A 17,644-nucleotide genomic window follows, 5' to 3' on the forward strand; every position below is an offset into this window, starting at 1 on the left:
CCCAAACACATCATTTCACCTACTTTGCCTAGAGCCAAAACACACACACACACACACACACACACACACACACACACAGATTTTTATTATTGTAGTTAACTCTTAAACTCTTCTAATCCTACATCCTGTCAGAGAGGAACCCAACACCAGAACTTATAAAATGTCACTACCTAGTGATAGCTCTGCTTTCTTCCTGCACAAGCAAATGACAATAGGGGAGCATAACCTGTGTCCTCATTTTTTTTTTTCTTTTTTGTTGTTACCTACAAAACCAGTGCCTGGGCCAGCACTGACTCATAAGGCTGGAGACATGAGCTCATGGCAATGGTTCAGTTGTGAGAACTCTGATGGGCCTTTCCCTGCATTGGAGTTTAGTGAGGGGAAATCATTTTTTTTTATTTAGGTACAGCCTGTGATTGAAGCACAGTCACTAACATGTCTGTGATCAGTACAGTGAGGACAGAAGTTATATGGACACAGCTGTAATCTAACAGCATCCACAGTGACACCAGTCAGGACAGTCCCACAGGAAGGCCCTCCTTCTCCACAGCCAGTCACTGCAATTTCCCAGGACAAAACTCGATATTCTGTTTTCTACATGGCTGCAGTTTCTCCTTGAGGAGACAGAAAAGGCAGAAGGGTCTCTGGCAGGTGAGCACGCTCTCAGCTTTTATTACCAAGGATAAGAGAGAATGTGGTAGGAAGTTTTGAAAAAGGAACCATCTCATTCACATAGTACCTTGACCTTGACCCCCCAGGTGAGAAGATGCGAACTGCATTTTGTAAGCAGGGAAGCTGCAGTCTCTATCCCAAAACACCAGCCACAACTCGAATGGGGATAACTTCCTAGTTCAGAAACCACTCTCACCTTATTATCTCATTGGATCCTGACATCCTTGTAGGGTAGGGATCATTATCCTCATTTAAGGAAAACTGAGACACTAGGCTGGGGTATGGGGTAGGACTGGCGGGGGGGGGGGGCACAATTGGCTCAGGTCCTAGCTGCAGCATGCAAGCCCACTTTTCTAACACATCTGCTCCAGTAATGTTAGCTCATCACCTTGGCTCCTTCTCTGACTTTCCATTTTGCCTCTCTCTCCCTTTATCTAGTCCCTAAAAAAAGTGGTGGTTTCAACAACTTTTTGTGTATGTGCGTGCTGGTCCTGGGGCTTAAAAACAGAGGGCCTGGGAAGCTTCTTTTGCTTAGGGATAGTGTTCTACCACTTGAGCCACACTTCCATTTCTGGCTTTTTTTTTTTTTTTTTTTTTTTTTGCTGCTTACTTTGAGAAAAGAGTCTCACAGATTTGTCTGTTAGGACTCAAACCAGAATACTCAGATCTCATCCTCCTGAGTAGTTAGGATTATAGATATGAGTCACCAGTGGCTGGCTAACACACACTCTCTCTCTCTCTCTCTCTCTCTCTCTCTCTCTCTCTCTCTCTCTCTCTCTCTCCTCTCTTGCTGCATACACACACACACACACTATACAGTGTGTGTATAGATATATGTGTGTGTGTGTGTGTGTGTGCTGGTACTGGGGCTTAAACTTGGGGCCTTGTTCATTTGCTTGGCTTTTTCTGTTGAAGGCTGGCACTTTACCATAGACTTTTCTTCATGAGCAAGCCTTGTACCAGGAACCTTAGATCTCAGCTGGGATTATAGACATGAGACACCAGAATTGGCTTTTATCACTAACTTTTGCACTCCTTCATCTCTTCTCCACATCAAGAGAACCCTGCCACATTTGAGCTCTGTACCCTACCACTGTGCCTAAAGTTAATTGGCATTTTCACACTGCTCTCTTTACCACCACCTCCTACCATTGATGTTTAAAGGTTTTAAAAATGAGCATATGGGCCTGGGGCTATGTTTTGAACACCTTGACCTAGACAATCTGGTTCCATCTTACCCTTAGCTTGCATAGATCCCACATTGGACCACAACTTGAAGCAGATGGGAGAGCAGCCACAGATTTGGGAAAAGCATGCAGGCTCACTTTGTGTTTTCAATTATACTACTTACTTCCACTGCATGTGTGGAAAGTGCAATCTGTCCCCCAACAATTCTCTGAAACAGAATAATTCAGTTGCTGTTCTCTCTCTCTCTCTCTCTCTCTCTCCCTCTCTCTCTCTCTCTCCTCCCTCCCCATCTCTCTCTAGCTATAAATGATTTTGCTTAAAGATGCACAGAATTTGAATTCCCTTGGAAATTAGCTTGACTCCGAGAGCTTTCCATTTGGAGCTGGAGCTACTTCACAGTGACTTCCCCTTTAAATGGTCACTGTGCCTTTGGGGTCCATTCTAGGCAAATCTAGAACCTGGCTAGTTCCAAGAGAATGGGAAATAAAATAATTCTGGTCTATGAAATCTTGCCGTTCCTTCACATTGGTTCTAGTCCTTTATGTGTTGAAGTTACAGGGAGAAATATGTTCCAATGCTTTTTCCTAGCATAGTATAATTTACCTCAGAATTGTGCTTCTTAGACAAGTGTTGAAGGAAGTTGTATATCAGAAGTATATATGGTAGTGTTCTTAAGTATAACTCAAAGCCATAAAATACCTATTTCTCATTTTCCCAGAGTAATGATTTTAGAGATATCTTTCAAAGGAGGAGAAAATGTATTCAAATATGTTTATATTAAAATGTAAAACTGAAATACTTTTAAAAAAGCAATAAAACTACAATTTTCTTTTCTCTCCAAAAGAAGGGAGAATTTCCAAATGCAATGTTTTTAATCTCTAGTTTTGAAGATGTCTGCAAAAGATCACAATTAGAACTTCCTATATTTGGAAATATTATACAATATTTGAATTATGATAACTATTTTAATTTAAAAGGTAGCTCTGGCCATTTCTTCTTTATATTGTTACTCACCCTCTTTAGGGAGAGATCATTGGAGTCACATGGACTCACAAAGGCAAACAAGTACAGAAGTACTTCAAAGTTAAATTGTATTCTGAGTTAGTAGAAAGGAAGATCTAGATTTTGAAGTAATTATAATAAAATAATTTCTGGATATAGTAGCATATTCTTATAATCCCAGCTACTCAGGAAGCTGAGACAGGAGGCACACTTGATGATAGACTTCACAGCACAGTGAAACTTTGCCTTTCTCAAAATATATGTCTATAATGAAATGGTAGTTTTAGCAAGTAGAATGATCATATAAACAAAAGCAAAAAAAGTTCTACATGCGAACACTGTTTCAATTTCATTTAGCAATAGGAATAATGGGTCTTCGCATTTCAATGGTCATTGTTTTTTCACTAAAATATAGGCAGGATGTAACTGAGACCTTTCTTGGAAATTCCAAAGCCTTTTGGGTAGATATATAGAATTATGTATTTATTCCTTAATACTGTCTGAAGTATCTTTTGGAAAAAATATTACAAATCTCTCCTAAAGAAACAAATAAAGAAGGGGAGGAGAATGAGGAGGAGGAGGAGGAGGAGGAGGAGGAGGAGGATCATTTATCATTTTCATTTCGAAGGAGGAAGAGGAGGAGGAGGAGGAGGAGGAGGAGGAGGAGGAGGAGGAGGAGGAGGAGGAGGAGGAGGAGGATCATTTATCATTTTCATTTCCCTGATCAATATTTCTAAAGAGAAAACTAAAGGAAATAAGGATTTTTTGTTTGTTACTTTTTCTTTTTTTGTTAGTACTAGTATTTGAACTGCAGGTTTAATGTTCTTACTTGGCTCTTTCAAATTTTTCCTTCTGTGTTGTTACTCTATTAGTTGAGCCATACTTCCACTTATTTCAAGGTAAAAGATATCTTGGATTTGTCTTGCATAGCTAGGTTCAAACCATGATTCTCTGATCACAGCCTCCTGACTAGCTAGGATTATAGGCATGAGCTACTGGCACCTGGCTGTTTTCATATTTTGAAGCAAAAACACATAACATAATAGTCAAAATAAAGATCTTAGTTTACTTTTGAACATTGTATTTGAATTAGTTTGGAAGTCTTTCTCAAATCAGAAACTTATACCCATAAGTGTATATTATCAGTGCTACAATTGTGTCTTAAGAAAATATATAACATTTAAAAAATACTTTGGAAAAAATCTTTAACTACAAGTTTCTAATAGGTAATTTTACTTCCCCTCTCTCCTATTCTTCCTTCTAATTATCTTCTCCCATCCCACTCTTAATCCCAATGTGCCTAAGATGATAATTACTCTTGGGTGGAAGGTAGGGGTGAGAGAAGGGTCTATAAAACTTAAAAGACTGTTCCCAGCATAATTCTGGTTTTCATTATTACCCCAAATGTATGCTTTTACTAACCAAAGGGCTTGATCTATGTTAAACCAAAAACTTAGAAATAATTGCACATAAGACATTTATGATACAGATAATTAAATACAATGAAAAAGATAAAATGAAGCCAAAAGGACCATTTGTTCATTCAACCAACTGCTTTCATTCTCTCAGTTTCTTCCTTTCCAAAGTGAGGATGAAATTTTTCTACTTTGTCATAGACCTGAGTAAAGATGATGTTGTTCACACTCTCCATCATCATTTTTCAGTTATTTGATTGTTTTGTTACTGTTAATATACACATCTTTGCCATCCCATTCCTGATGTTGAACAAAGTATTTATTGCCAACTGTTGCAGGAAGTTGAGTTTTTCTGACATCAGCAAAGGATTTTCCTCATCAATACAACAAGCCCTGTTTTGTAACTACGGCCTTTGGAGGTTATTGTCTCAAAACTACTTCTTTACTTTCAAGAGTGGTGTGTCAGTCAGTCATAATAAACACACACACACACACACACAGATTTTTTTCAAACATAGTAAGATACAGGGTTTTTCTTAAAAGCAAAACCCTTAGTGACATTGTCAATTATTAATAGAAATTCCTTAACAATTTTACACTATGGATTTTCTTTCTTGATTTGTTTCTTTCTTCCCTTGTTTCTTTCTCTCTGTCACTCACGTTCTTTCTTCCTATTGTTCTTTCTTTCCTTCCTTCTTTTCTTCTTTCTTTCTTTTTTTTTTCTCAAATTTTTATTATCAAACTGACGTACAGAGAGGTTACAGTATCATACGTTGGGCATTGGATACATTTCTTGTACTGTTTGTTGCCTTGTCCCTCATGCCCCCCTCCCTCCCCCCTTTCCCTCCCCCCCCAGGTGTTTCTTCTTTCTTTCTTTCCTTCTCTCTTTCCTTCTCTCTTTCCTTCCTTCCTTCCTTCCTTCCTTCCCTCCTTCCCTCCTTCCCTCCTTCCCTTCTTCCCACCTTCCCTCCTTCCCTCCTTCCCTCCTTCCCTCCTTCCTTCCTTCCCTCCTTCCTTCCTTCCTTCCTTCCTTCCTTCCTTCCTTCCTTCCTTCCTTCCTTCCTTCCTTCCTGCCTGCCTGCCTGCCTGCCTGCCTGCCTGCCTGCCTGCCTGCCTGCCATGGGGCACTGTATCTAAACATTTTCCCTCAAGGCTAGTGCTCTACCACTTTGAGACACACTCCATTTCCAGTTTTCTGGTGGTTAATTGGAGATGAGAGTCTCACATACTTTCCTCCCTCAGCTGGCTTCAAATCATGATCCTCATATCCCAGCCTCCTGAGTTGCTACGTTTACAGGTATGAGCTACCATCTCCTGGTTAGATATTGATTTCACTATTATTTTTAGCTATAGGTTTACTGAATTTATGTTATATTAATTTGCCATGATTCTAAATTGAGAAAATGTGATTTATTATAATAGCAGTTAACTTTAGGTAAGACAAATTTCTAAAAATAACTGTTACAATTTTGTTTTAAGTAAACTTACACGACAAAAATACATGATATTTAAACTTTATAGGAATATCAGTATCATTTTGCTACTTGAAGTGATATTTATAACAGAAATAGGTTTGTTTTTGAAATTTATACTTGATCACATTTCTACAGCTTATTTGGTAATAATTCTTTAGTCAGAATGTAATCCATAATTACTACATTATTCTAATGAAAAACATATGATTTTCTTTTCCAATGATACAAAAACAAGAGAAATGGCAATCAGTAACTCAGGAATATGAGTAATAAATTCATAAATATGACAACTTTAGGTAAACTCATAAAATGTAAAGGAAAGGTAAGCAAGGTGGAAATTAAAGGAGCAAATATGCTTTACTTATAATTATTGAAAATTAGTTCCATGGCTACTCAAGTGCCATTCATATGTGTATAAATTAATATGTATATGCATATATATGTACATATATATACATTTGGTTTTGCATTTAACAAAAAAAGCAGAATTTTCTTCTCATGACCTTTTCATTTTAAAACATTTTTATTGGTTCTAATGAAATGTCACCAATTAAAATATATAGGCACTAAAATATAGTTGGTAAATAGCTACAGGCTTCATTAGATGTGTGTAAAGATAGAACTTTTAAGCTTACTATATATACATATATATGAATATATATATATTCACATGATTATATTTAGGGACATATTTTTTTGTCTCATGTCATGTTTTTATATAAAATAAAAAATGTCAGAGAACTCTGTGAATTATAGACATGGATATGATGCAGTATTCAAGAAGACAAATGAAAGCAACAGAAATCTCAGATGAGATAATAACATAGTATGTTTTTAGAGCTTCGTCTCTCAGGCTCTCAAATCACTCCATAAACTTTAATTAAGTCTCACCGCCATCTTGCCAAGTAGATATTATAATACCCATTTAACAGATGGGCAGAGACAAAAACCACCTGCCCCAGTTCATATCACTTATTATACCCCAAAGCGGCCTCTGAGTATACTGTTTTACTTAATGAGCCTCACTCATCAGGATCCTGTTAGATGACCTCAGAAGTTCAAATGTAAACCTTTGAGTTAAGTAATCTGTGTTTGTATTTGTTTATTAGTATGTATGAACTGTACAAGAGGATTTCACTCTAGTATTTCACACATGCCTTATTATACTTTGATCAGAATAGACTTCTCTGGTACTCTCCCTTTCTCCCATCTCATTTTTAACAGCTTTCAGTGGGTTTCCTTATGCCATCTTCATACATAGACATAATGTAATTTGCTATTACCCATCCCTGTCCTTGTTCTTTGTATTTAATTCAACATGGAAGCCATTCAAGAAAGTCTTTTGAAATTATCTTCTTAACTTATTCAGTACATTTTTCACAAAACTGAGTGAAAATGACAGTAGTTAAGTAACATGAAAAAAAATGAAGGGAAAACTTAGCAACCTGAGAAGGAGTTCTCAATTTGTAAATCTGAAATTTCAGTATCACCTCATCCTAAAACATAAGGTAGGAACCCCTCCCTAATTTACCACACAGTAAATTAGATGTAGGGTCCCTGGCTATTATCAAATTTTCTTTTACGTTGCAACCTGATGATAGGGTCGACATCATTATTAAAAACCACAGGAGAGCCATCTCCTAAGATGATTACCTTATAGGCCTCTGTATGCCTAATTATAGGAACCCCTTGTTTGAAAAATCTTTCCAGGTCTACAGACACATCTGTAAGGCTTCAAAGCATCTAAGATTTACCTTCCTGCTACAATAAATTCTTCTTGTGTCTAGAAGGATTATCAGGTGTTTGGAGCAGGAAAGCTGACTTACCTAAGGCTTCATGCATTCATTCACAGTGATCTGAGTAAATATACTAATGGCTACTGATATGAAATCACAAGAATTTCTATTTGCTTCTACTCCTGAAATACAGTTAATTGCTAGTTAAGTCTCTTTCATAAGAAGCATGAATATGCCCTTCCCTAAAAGGGGTGGAAACTGTTGAACAGAGTGGGTACACTGTGGAAATACCTACTTTGGGAGGTGGGGTAGAAACAGGAGAAAATACAAAGCACATACATGAGAAAGCACCAGGAGAAACAATCCCACAATAAGAGGCACTCATCATTCAGTGCTGATTTCAAATACACATTCATTCAAGGGATCTCTGTTGACTTTAATGATATGCTATAGTTGTCTTGAGTCATTAAAAAATTCTTAGGACATTATCCTCTGTTTATACATCAATTTTCATGTGATTTTTGCTCCTGTACATGCTCAGTAGGCCAATTAAAAATACATGTTCAGTTACCAAGCTGGGAAAATTGATTTGAAGCTCTCTAAATCTCACTGCCCTGCCCTGACTATAGCATTGTCCAGTTTTAGAGTTAAGTTTCAGAATGCCATAATATCTCCACTGGTAAAAACAAAAACAAGATTTAAAAAAAGAAAGAAAACCTTATGCTGAGTATATAACACTACATACTACCAGACTTATTTTTTAAATAAATGTTATAGAAACAAGAGGGAAAAGAAGATATATACTGTTAGAACAAATAAAAATATAATCCCATAATGTATTGCTTAAATATATCAAATGATTAATTTGCATTTTTTGAAAGGGATAGACAATTATCTCATAATGAAATTAGTAACCTTTTCCTTGTGTTTGCTCTACTTTATATTCCTTAAATTTGAAATAATCTTCCCTTGTTAATAGTTTGCAGAGAATGTCATTCAGACAACTAAATTTTGACCTGAAATATTTTTTGTGTGTGTAGGGGGAGGGGTTGCCAATACTGAGGCTTGAAATCAAGGTCTGGGTGCTGTCCCTTAGCTTTTTTTTTGCTTAAGGCTGTAACTATACAACTTGAACCATGCCTCTACATTCAGAGTTTTGGTGGTTAATTGGAGATAAGGATGTGACAGATTTGCATAAAATGGTTTTGAATTGTCATCCTCAGATCTCTCCTAAGATCTCAGCCTCCTTAGTAGGTAGGATTATAGCAGGAGCCACCAGTGCCCATCAAATATATGGTTCTACTTCCCTTCTACAACACAGGCCGGAATTACAAAGGAGATGATCCAGCTCCTATCTCCCCAGTCCCTGTACTCATCATCTGGCTCATATATTATGACACCCTCCTTGCCCATATAGTGTGATTAGCCCATCATTAGCCAAAATGACTTGCTGAATACAAAGGGCAGATAACCTGACTTGTGATCTTGATGAAAATGCCAATGTGATTGCTTCTATCATGATCTTTCCCATATGAATTAACCAGCTAGGTTGGTGAAAACTACAAAAGCCAATTAACCAATGCCAATTGTAGCATTAATGAAAGAGAAGGATGAGGATGAAGAGGAAAACCATGTTCAAGGGGAAAAGGGCCAGAGAACTTGGAGGAAGTGGAAGAGAGAGAACAAAAATAAGAGAAAAACAGAAAAAAATGCTATTATCTTTTTAGTATGAGAAGCAGCAAGTAAGCTTCATTTATTTCTATTGTACCAGTAGTGAGTCCTTGTAATATTCATATGTGATAAATCACTATTGATGTGGTTTTTTTTTGAAGTAGAAACTCCAGGTTGCAGTCAAAAATCACTCTGAATAATTGAAAAAGTGATAAACATTAGATTAGGTGAAAGCAGCTTATCACAAGTGTATTAACCTAGAGTCAATCTAAATAAATTTGGGCAGGTATGGTGATTAAGTTACTTTGCTTGACTGGAGAAGAACATTACTGCAGCATGCCTTACCATGGATACTTGTAAGCCCAAATACTAGAAGGAAGTTTCATGAACTATCACCAACAATAGTCAAGCACTTTACTGAGGATTCTTACGCACTACTCTGGGAGCTAAGAAATACCTTGGTTAGAAGCTTAATATTCTCAATGTCATTCTTGTATCAATTACAGGAGTGCCAAAAGGGAGCTCTATATGTATCATAGGTGATGTATACAACAGCTATGGATAAAACATGAAATTTGTCATGCATAACTATCACTGGTATGAGTTACAAATTTCTCCCCTCTCCATCATCAGTAGAACCTAACAGCCATTGCTAAGTATGGTGACACATGCCTGTAATCTTGTTTGAAGCCATCCTCTGCTATATAGCAAGACCTGTCTTGAAAGAAACAAACAAAAAATAAAACCAAAGAAAAGCACCCAACAGATGCTCAACTGTAAGACTAAACCAAGCCCAAATTTAGGTTTACAAATTTTAAAGGGTGAAGTGTACCACTGTGAATATGTATACACTATAGATCACACTAGAACCTTGTACATGCTGAGGCTGTGTTCTACCACTGAGCTACACTCTAGCCCGAAAGTATTTCCCCTGTGAAGCCAGCTGATAAGTCATACCCAACATTGAAGTTTGTCTGGACATCATGTCCTTTGATAGCTATTCTTAAGAGTCTCTGCATTCCAGCAGGACATGCAATGGGCTGGCTTGCATTTGATTTCTCTAGAGCTGGCAGCCATGTGCTGACAGTCTTACATTACAGGTAACCTGATGACAGGGAGGGTGGGCCCCAGACGCACATCTCAGCCTGCCTGCCTGCAAAGCCAAGGGGAGCCAGCTTGCCAGATGGAGACCAAGACTGATATGCTGGGATCAATGGAACTCTCCCGGGAACTGGCTGTTCCCTTTTCAAAAGACACCTCCCTAATCTCTCCACGAGCTCAAGTCAAATTCCTTACAGCTCTGAATGTTATAGGAGCCTGGCATGATTAAGAAAGAAGGAAGAATGTTCTCCAAAAATCCTGGGCAACTCTGCCCAAAGGGACCAAATCCATGGATACATAACAATCAGAATCAGCACAGAAGGATATTGCTTGAAATGATAATTGTTTCCTTTAACCAGGAATAAGGGAAATAAAAAGCTTCTGAGTAAATATTAAAGGCCTTATCCTAAGTCTGATTTTGTGCTGGATCCTAGTTGAGTCTGTCTACCCTTAAGTTTCTGAAGTCTGTGATTGGAGAAACACAACAAAGATGGATCCTTCATCCTTAAGAGCAGTGTCATTATCTCAGTATTAGCACAGTAACAAGATCACCAATACAACCTATACCACGGATTTTCAGTGTGTGTGTATCCAGAATACTATGGACCACACACCACAACAGTTCTCAACCTAGTAAAAGTGGGTGAGACCAATGATCAAGACAAAATGATCACAAAATGACCTCTTCACTAGAGCCCAGCAGAAAGAAAATAGGAAGCACTGAGATCTGGGATCTCCTTATGCTAGTAATTCTTAATTAAAAGCCCCTGAGAAGCTCCTCCATCCCAGCAAGCTTTATGATTCTTTTTAATGGCCCAATAATATTTTGATATGTAGATACATCACACTGAGGATAGTTTAGATTGCTTCCATTATAAAGTAGCATGTAGACTCTCCAATGAATAAGGAGTACTGTTATTCTTTACTTACAAAATGGCATCCCTGTAAGTAAATCAGAATTTAAAATGATGAATAAATGCACTAAGTTGACAGGTTGCTCAACTGGTGCTCTACCACAAGAAGCACACCCAGGTCAGCAGGAATTTGAATCCAGAATGGACCCTACCTTGTGCTGGGAAAGAGAGCTTGCATCTGCTTGGGTAGCCTGTTCATCTATTTGGACAGTGGCTAATGTCACCTGTGGTCCTTTTTTTTTTTTTTCCGGCTGGAAGATTTTGAGTTTTATAGCAAACCGTATTGTATAGACCCAGGGCCCAGCCCGGCTTGGTCCCTCACCTGCCCCTCGCCAGGCTGTTTCCCTCGCCTCCCCCCCCCCCCCATCCCCCAAGCGGTCACAGGCCTCTCCTCTCGCCATTCCCAGGACCCCCCCCCCCCCCGCCCCACTACAGCCTTTGGTCCACTCTGTCCTTCCCCCCACCCGCACACCTCCCTGTTACCTGAGGTATGTGGGTAGATTCCCCCCTCCCCTACATGGTATAACCCGGCTTCTACCTGTGGTCCTTTAAGACTCTAGTATGTATGTTTGGGTTGTTACTATTTTCTTTTTAGTTTGTGTTGGTACTGGGCCTGAACTCAGGGCAGAGCAGTCTCATTTCATTCAAGGCTGGCACTGTACTATTTGAGGAACACTTCATCCCTAGCTTTTTGTTCATTAATTATAGATACAAGTCTTATGGACTTTCCTGCTCAGGCTGGTTTTGAACCCTTATCTCATACCTTCTGGGTAATTAGGATGGCAAGCATGAACTGCCAGCACCTAGCTTGTGATATGCATTTTAAGAGCCCAAGAACATTAAGAAAAAAGTAGTAAACATTTTATTTCTTTCAAATTATTGTCTGCTTTCCAAACTAAACCCTCAAGAAAATTATATTAAACTTTCCAGACAAAAGGATTCTAACTGAGACTCACTGAGCACTTGGTTGCCTCACACTAGTCAGGCACTCAAGTTATATTTACTCCTTTATTGTTATATGACAATAAATAGAAACCACCCCATTTGTAGGTAAGTTTGAGAGAGTTTGCACTTTAAGCTTATATGTATACACTGCTGGTAAACTTCCAAACTGAGATCTATACATGTTCCATGCCATTCTCAAACTACCATTCTTTCAACTGTACCATTACTGATTATTCTCAGCTAAAATATTAGACCAGTAGTGCACTATATTAAACAGCAGGCTCCTATTACTAGTGTCAATTACATCATGGGAAGAAGTTTAAAACAAATACCATATTTTAAATGAACTGGAATCACAATGATGTTATTTAGAAAATAGAGAAAGCAGAGGAAAATGTATAGATATTTTAAATGTTATTTATATTTTGATGGTACTCCTGAAAGGAAAAGCAGAAATATTCTAAGAGAAAAACAACACAGAGGATAATAAGTGATAAATGTATCTCTAAAAACATTTTTTTAATTAAAGATTTACCAAAAAGACTACGCAATAAGCTTTGCTTCTCTCTAATGACAGCAACTTCAGCTAACTTCCAGTCTGTGGGCAATTCCAGAGAAAGCATGGCACCAATGATTGAATTAGTGCTTTAAGAGCACAGATGACTAAGAAATTGGCATTGTGTAATATAGCACACAAAATATCCTTGGCCAGCTAGATTTCAAGAGACCAGCTCTATACTATTCAAGGCCAACATGAATATGTGCAGAGGAGTAGTATACTTCCCACCTTCTTCCTGACAATCATAAGGAGAGACACTGGATAGGATGGTGGGGAGTACAACCTATACTTAGAGTGTGAGGCCTTGAGCTCCTCTCTCATCCTGGCTTATGATAAACCTTGTGACTACTGCTGAAAGTCTCTTCATAGACTTGGTCACTAGGGTCACCTAAGATAAATATATGAGACAATCCTTTTAAACATGTGACACCTCTATAAATGGAAGGACATGCAATTTGGCTGAAAAGAGTTAGAGGCTGCTATATACAAGGTACAGGTGACTTTTCAGGTAACCTGAGCAGCTACCAGATAACAGTTCAAGGGCACTAGACTTCAAAGAAATGCAAAATAAACTTGAAATAAGCCTACTTGTAAGCAAGAAATAAAATTCATAAAAATATCATATAATAAACTTAGAATATAATTGTTCTGTAAAATATATTAAGGCAATAGACAACTAAGCAGAAATTGAACACATGAAAAACCACTGAAGCTCATTCCAGATGACTCAGTGAGAACCTAATTATTTCTAAAAACTTCCTATGCAGATCATTAATGCTAACCCTTTGCCTTCAGCAAATAAGTAAATTTCATCCTCTTAGCCTGAGGCACCTACTGAATTCCAGAAAGGTGAAGTGACTTGACTGAGGTCACTCAGATGACCACACTAGAATCTAGGTTTTCTGGCTCTCCCTCACTAATCTTTTCCTACCACCTAAATGCCTATACTTTTCTTCAAAGTTCTGGTACTACTGCTGTCAAATGAAAAAAAAATTACAGTGTATTATACCAAAATCATTTCTTTCCTAGAGCTTACTTTGCTGAGACAGAAGTTTTTGAGTGGGAATGGTTCGTAATTGTGCTGAACTTGCAAACAGAGCTTAAGATTTCTGAATGAAGAGGTAGTAAAGGAAGAAGAAAGGAGAAAACTGATTATCCCGGTGAACATACACCAAGCTCCATCTCCTCAATTCTTAAATTATTTTAGAGGAGAAGTGATTTGTTTTATTTGGCTTCATCCATAAGCCAATCATTCCCTCAGGCAAGCTCACTCATAATATAGTGGACCTTGAACTCAGTAAAACAAGTAACCATTAACCTCGAAGATTAGAGTTGGGAATGTACCTTAGGTGACCACTCTCCCATTATCCAAAAACTATCACCTGGATCAGCCACACAATTATAGAAGGCCTATAAACTCAAGTTTACTCACCTTCAGAAATCAGGTCCAGGATTATAAAAAGTCAAATGGTACCAAGAATATTGAGATAATTGGTAAAGGACCCAGGGGAGAAGAAGTTAAGTTTTAAGCTAATGCTTCTATTTTATGTATAAGTATGAATCATAACATGACCTCTTTTCTAATAATGAAACAAAGTCCAATGACAAAATGGGTTGTGAGACAATTTGAGGACATTCTGATAGGACATGATATAAAAAGTAAAAAACAACAACAAAAAAAGAACACAGTTCAGTGAGAAGACAGAAATCAGAAATACATCCGGCTCTGTGAAAGCCTCTGCAACTTTAACATGTCACTTAAATTAGTCTCAAAGTTTTTCAGGATTCCTTACTAGCACATTAGGAGTTCAAAAAAGTATGCCTACTCGATAAAATTATGATGTCTGCCAAAGTGGGAGAAAAAGAACTTCAGAAAAAATTGAAGCTACTTCTTTTATATGGTAATGATCAGTTAGATGCATTTCTGTAACCATGTAATGTCATGTAAACATGACATTAATTAATAAATAGTATTTGGGCCATGAACATATTTTGACCACCTAGTGAACAACACCTCTGTGGGTTTCTGCTACATATCTGTGCTTTATGCATGTTATAATGCATTCTAAAATAAACTATGAAATAGAATAAACATACTTTTTAATTTAAAACAATATGTGTATGTACTTTTGGAAAAGTTGCATAAAGAAAGATTTTAAATCAGAATCCCTCTAAGACTAACTGAAGGCCTTTTGAGGAGAAATTTTTTCTAATTAAAAAATATATAAAAATATATACCAATAAAATATGATTGATGAGATATAATCTTCATATACAAAACACTTAATGATAAAACTTTTATTTTTATCATATTGTATGATTTTTCTAAAATCAATTCCTACAATATTTAAATCTTTACTATAAAGAGATGTAAAGTTCTTGATACTTTGTAGATGGTAAACATATATTATACGATTATGCTATGATTATGACCCTTCTCGTTGGCATAATGCTTTATTATTTTTCTAGAAATCCTCAAAAAAAAAAGGAACTCCTAACAAAGCAGGAATGTCACAAAGATTGAAATCAATAGGGCTTGTATGGAATGGAGAGAGGTGTTTGGGTCTCAGTGTGACTTTTCTTGTTAAATGACACCTATTCGTTCTTTCTCCCTGTTGAATCATTAAATATTCAGGAAAGTTTCCCATCAGGAGACAAGACTCTCTACACTTGACAGGGGGATGATGCTGCAAGGTGATGAACCCTTCCTCGTGGTTGGAAGTGATGCTTGGTGGCCTGGGGACCCTGTGCTCTTACCGTCCAGGTGGCCGACTTGGCGGTACTCGACTGCTGGAAAGACACGTCGAAGCTGTGCGGGCCTGGGTAGTCTGTGTTGGAGGGAATGGCAGGTGATGGTGAGAGGGCATCAAAGGTGGAGCTGGGCTGCGCGTAGGGCGAGGGCGCCGTGACGCTGTTCTGCGCATGGTCTGTGTTGTAGGGGCTAGTGGATGAGGAGCCGTTCTGAATCTGCTGGTCCATGCTGTTCAGGAGCCCCAAGTTCGTGTACTGTGGCTGTGTGAATACCCAGAACCCCAACGTTAGTCATAGAAGCTCCAGCAGCTCATTGCTCCAAACAAAAGGCATGTTTGTTGCATGCACATGCTAAAATCCTACATCAAGTCCAAAATATACTTCACATACAAAGTTAAATCAGCAATTGGTGATTCACTGGCAAACATAAAATCTAAGCTATAATGACCTTAAATGACCTTCACAGATATACAATCATCTTTGGTGACTGGTTTCTTGAAGAATGTGTGAAAGAATGTATAATACTCCAGAACTAGGCAAACATGTGTCCAGTACTTAGGAGCTGCTTAGAATTATTGTTTGTGTGTGTGCCAGTAATGAGGCTTGAACTCAGGGCCTTGCACCCTTGTACCTCAGCTTTTGTACTCAAGGTTGATATCTACACATCCACTTCCAACTTTTTTTAAGCAATGAATTAGAGATAAGAAATCTCAGATTTGTCGGTCTGAGCTGGACTTGAACTGTGACCCTCAAATCTCAGCTTCGTGAGCAACAGTGTTAACAGACCTGAGCCAATTGGCCTCATGTAGATTTTTTTTTAATAATAAAGAAATACCTTTCCTTTATTCCTTTGTGGGAGGAAGGGTATTTATAGTATTCTGACTAAAAAGGACCAACTAGATCAATTTAAGAAAGGCTCTGCACCAAAATTTTTGCATATGTGGGACAAAAATCAGATAAATTTTGAATTTCCTTTGATTTAAGTCTAAATTCTGTGGTCCCAAAGTATACATTGTACCCATCCCTATCCCATACCATCACATCTTATCCCAGGAACTAATTTTGCAAAGATTCAAGAGAATGGGCAACAGACCAAACAATACATTTTATTTTCTATATGGGTTTATTTTCTCTTGTTGATCTAGACATATTTTGAGATGCAGGTCTTCCGTTATTGCCCAAGTTGTTCTCAAACTACTGGACTTAAGTGTTGCTCCAGCCTGGGCTTCCCCAGTGAGTAGATGGGATTATAGATCTGCATCGCTCTGTCTGGCTTCAGCTATACATTTTAATAGATAACTTACTAGTTTAAGTTTTATATCTGTATTTTTCATTTTCTCAGTTGCAGCATATTTACTTCAGAGTTGAAAACATAAAAGTAAATGAAATATCAACTAGATATGGATAACATTCTGCTCTTGATAGAATTCAGAAGAGTACTAGCTCATGTAGCTGCATCTGACACTTGCTTTTCTTTCTTCTGTGTGTATGAGCCTGAGCACAAGTAAATATTTAGGAAGGTATTTATGGAAGGAAGGACTGGTTTAGCTTCTTCACATTTTACCTGCAAATCACTGTTATCACAATATCAGAGAGGGAATACAATCTGCCCAAGCATTGGCTAATAAGCAGAGAAGAAAATGTAAAACTGTCTTGTGCATGTGTGTGTGTGTGTGTGTGTGTGTGTGTTTACATGTATACATGTTCCTTTGAACAGCCTGCAGTCTATCCCAAAACTTAAGGCAAACCAAACATATTTCCAAAAGGGACAGTCTGCCTATGGTACCTTCCCTTTGTAAACCTTCTGAGACAAGGAAACTGTATTTTCTCTTTAAGCTAATCAAGAGCAAGAGGAAGGGGGCTGGGGATATGGCCTAGTGGCAAGCGTGCTTGCCTCATATACATGAGACCCTGGGTTCAATTCCCCAGCACCACATATACAGAAAACGGCCAGAAGTGGTGCTGTGGCTCAAGTGGCAGAGTGCTAGCCTTGAGCAAAAAGAAGCCAGGGACAGTGCTCAGACCCTGAGTCCAAGCCCCAGGACTGGCCAAAAAAAAAAAAAAAAAGAGCAAGAGGAAGGTAGATTGGTACATATGTTGGTGCATATCTTACAAAGAAAGCAAGGCTTTTCAATGAAGTCAGAGACCGAAGCTAAGGAACATTAGGAGGGAAAGAAAACAAGTAATTTTACAAAGAAATGGGGCTTGTTCTTTT

At 38.0% G+C, this 17,644-nt stretch overlaps 1 protein-coding gene across 6 annotated transcripts in view; it reads right to left on the reverse strand.

Moving 5' to 3' along the window:
- The window catches only part of Tp63 (tumor protein p63), a 205,248-nt gene that overhangs the window by 58,641 nt on the left and 128,963 nt on the right, over positions 1-17,644 (reverse strand). For all 6 annotated transcript variants that reach the window (XM_048346957.1, XM_048346959.1, XM_048346958.1 and 3 more), the window contains one exon: positions 15,436-15,690. In XM_048346957.1, coding sequence (XP_048202914.1) covers positions 15,436-15,690 — 255 coding nt within the window. The remainder of the gene's footprint in view (positions 1-15,435; positions 15,691-17,644) is intronic.

The sequence above is a fragment of the Perognathus longimembris genome, chromosome 5 (assembly GCF_023159225.1).
Source record: "Perognathus longimembris pacificus isolate PPM17 chromosome 5, ASM2315922v1, whole genome shotgun sequence".
Taxonomy (NCBI): Eukaryota; Metazoa; Chordata; class Mammalia; order Rodentia; family Heteromyidae; genus Perognathus; species Perognathus longimembris.